The sequence below is a fragment of the Fulmarus glacialis genome, unplaced genomic scaffold, assembly GCF_000690835.1.
Source record: "Fulmarus glacialis isolate BGI_N327 unplaced genomic scaffold, ASM69083v1 scaffold15480, whole genome shotgun sequence".
In the NCBI taxonomy this organism is placed as follows: domain Eukaryota; kingdom Metazoa; phylum Chordata; class Aves; order Procellariiformes; family Procellariidae; genus Fulmarus; species Fulmarus glacialis.
In genome coordinates this window covers 15,084-15,856 of record NW_009188445.1, presented here as the reverse complement: position 1 = coordinate 15,856, position 773 = coordinate 15,084, and the positions used below count along the sequence as shown (strand labels likewise).

Sequence of the window (773 nt, the reverse complement as noted above, 5' to 3'; positions counted from 1 at the left end):
TGCTCTTGTACATGTTGCCGTTGTCCACAGCCAGGCTGACACGGATGATGCAGCAGTCATCGACCTGCTGGTTGTAGAGGGGCAGTGAGAGGGAGGAGTAGCTGGAGATGCCGGAGACGGAGCGCTTGTGGGTGCGGGAGGCTGTCACTGGCGTGGAGGAGACAGAAGAGGACGAGGCACTGCTGGAGCCTGAGCCAATGCCCGACGTGTCCAGGGAGGAGAGGGAGGTGGATTCCCAGAACTGGAGGGCAGGGAGGAGAGGGGATGCGGAGGACACAGTGGTTTTAGCTTCTCCATCGGCCACAGACGGGGCGTACCAGCGCTGGGGAAGGGAGGCCAGAGGGATCTCACTGACCTGTGACCCCCGGACCGGTGACAAGGGGGGACCGACACGACTACAGCCACCGGAGGCGTGAGAGCCCTGCCATGCTGCCGGAGCAGCAAAGGGCAGGGGCCTCCCCAGCCCCGGCGGGTCAGAAACAGCCCCCGGGACCCTCACCCACTCCCCCCAGTACCAGCACCGGGGCAGAGGTGGGACAGTCCCCGCACGATGGCCGCACCTGCCTCCGGAGGCCCGGACCCCGCGAGCTGCCCCGTACCTTCTTCTCCTGGCAGTCGGGGGACTCGGGGATGAAGCTGATGTTGATCTCCTCCACATCGGAGCTGCTGGAGCCGGCGGAGGTGACACTCACGGAGTCGGTGGCGTCGCCGCTGCACAGGTACTGCCCGCACTTGAGCTGGGCGAAGGATTTCGAGTGGGAGCTGACGCTGGC

General features: G+C 65.8%; 1 protein-coding gene across 1 annotated transcript in view; it reads right to left on the bottom strand.

The window, feature by feature from the left end:
* RALGDS (ral guanine nucleotide dissociation stimulator) overlaps positions 1-773 on the bottom strand; it is a 6,952-nt gene that overhangs the window by 642 nt on the left and 5,537 nt on the right. The window contains exons 14-15 of the mRNA XM_009578650.1: positions 528-768; positions 1-241 (exon numbers count right to left, since the gene is read on the bottom strand). The exon at positions 1-241 is cut by the window's left edge and continues 3 nt beyond it. Of these exons, the coding sequence (XP_009576945.1) occupies positions 1-241; positions 528-768 (482 nt within the window). The remainder of the gene's footprint in view (positions 242-527; positions 769-773) is intronic.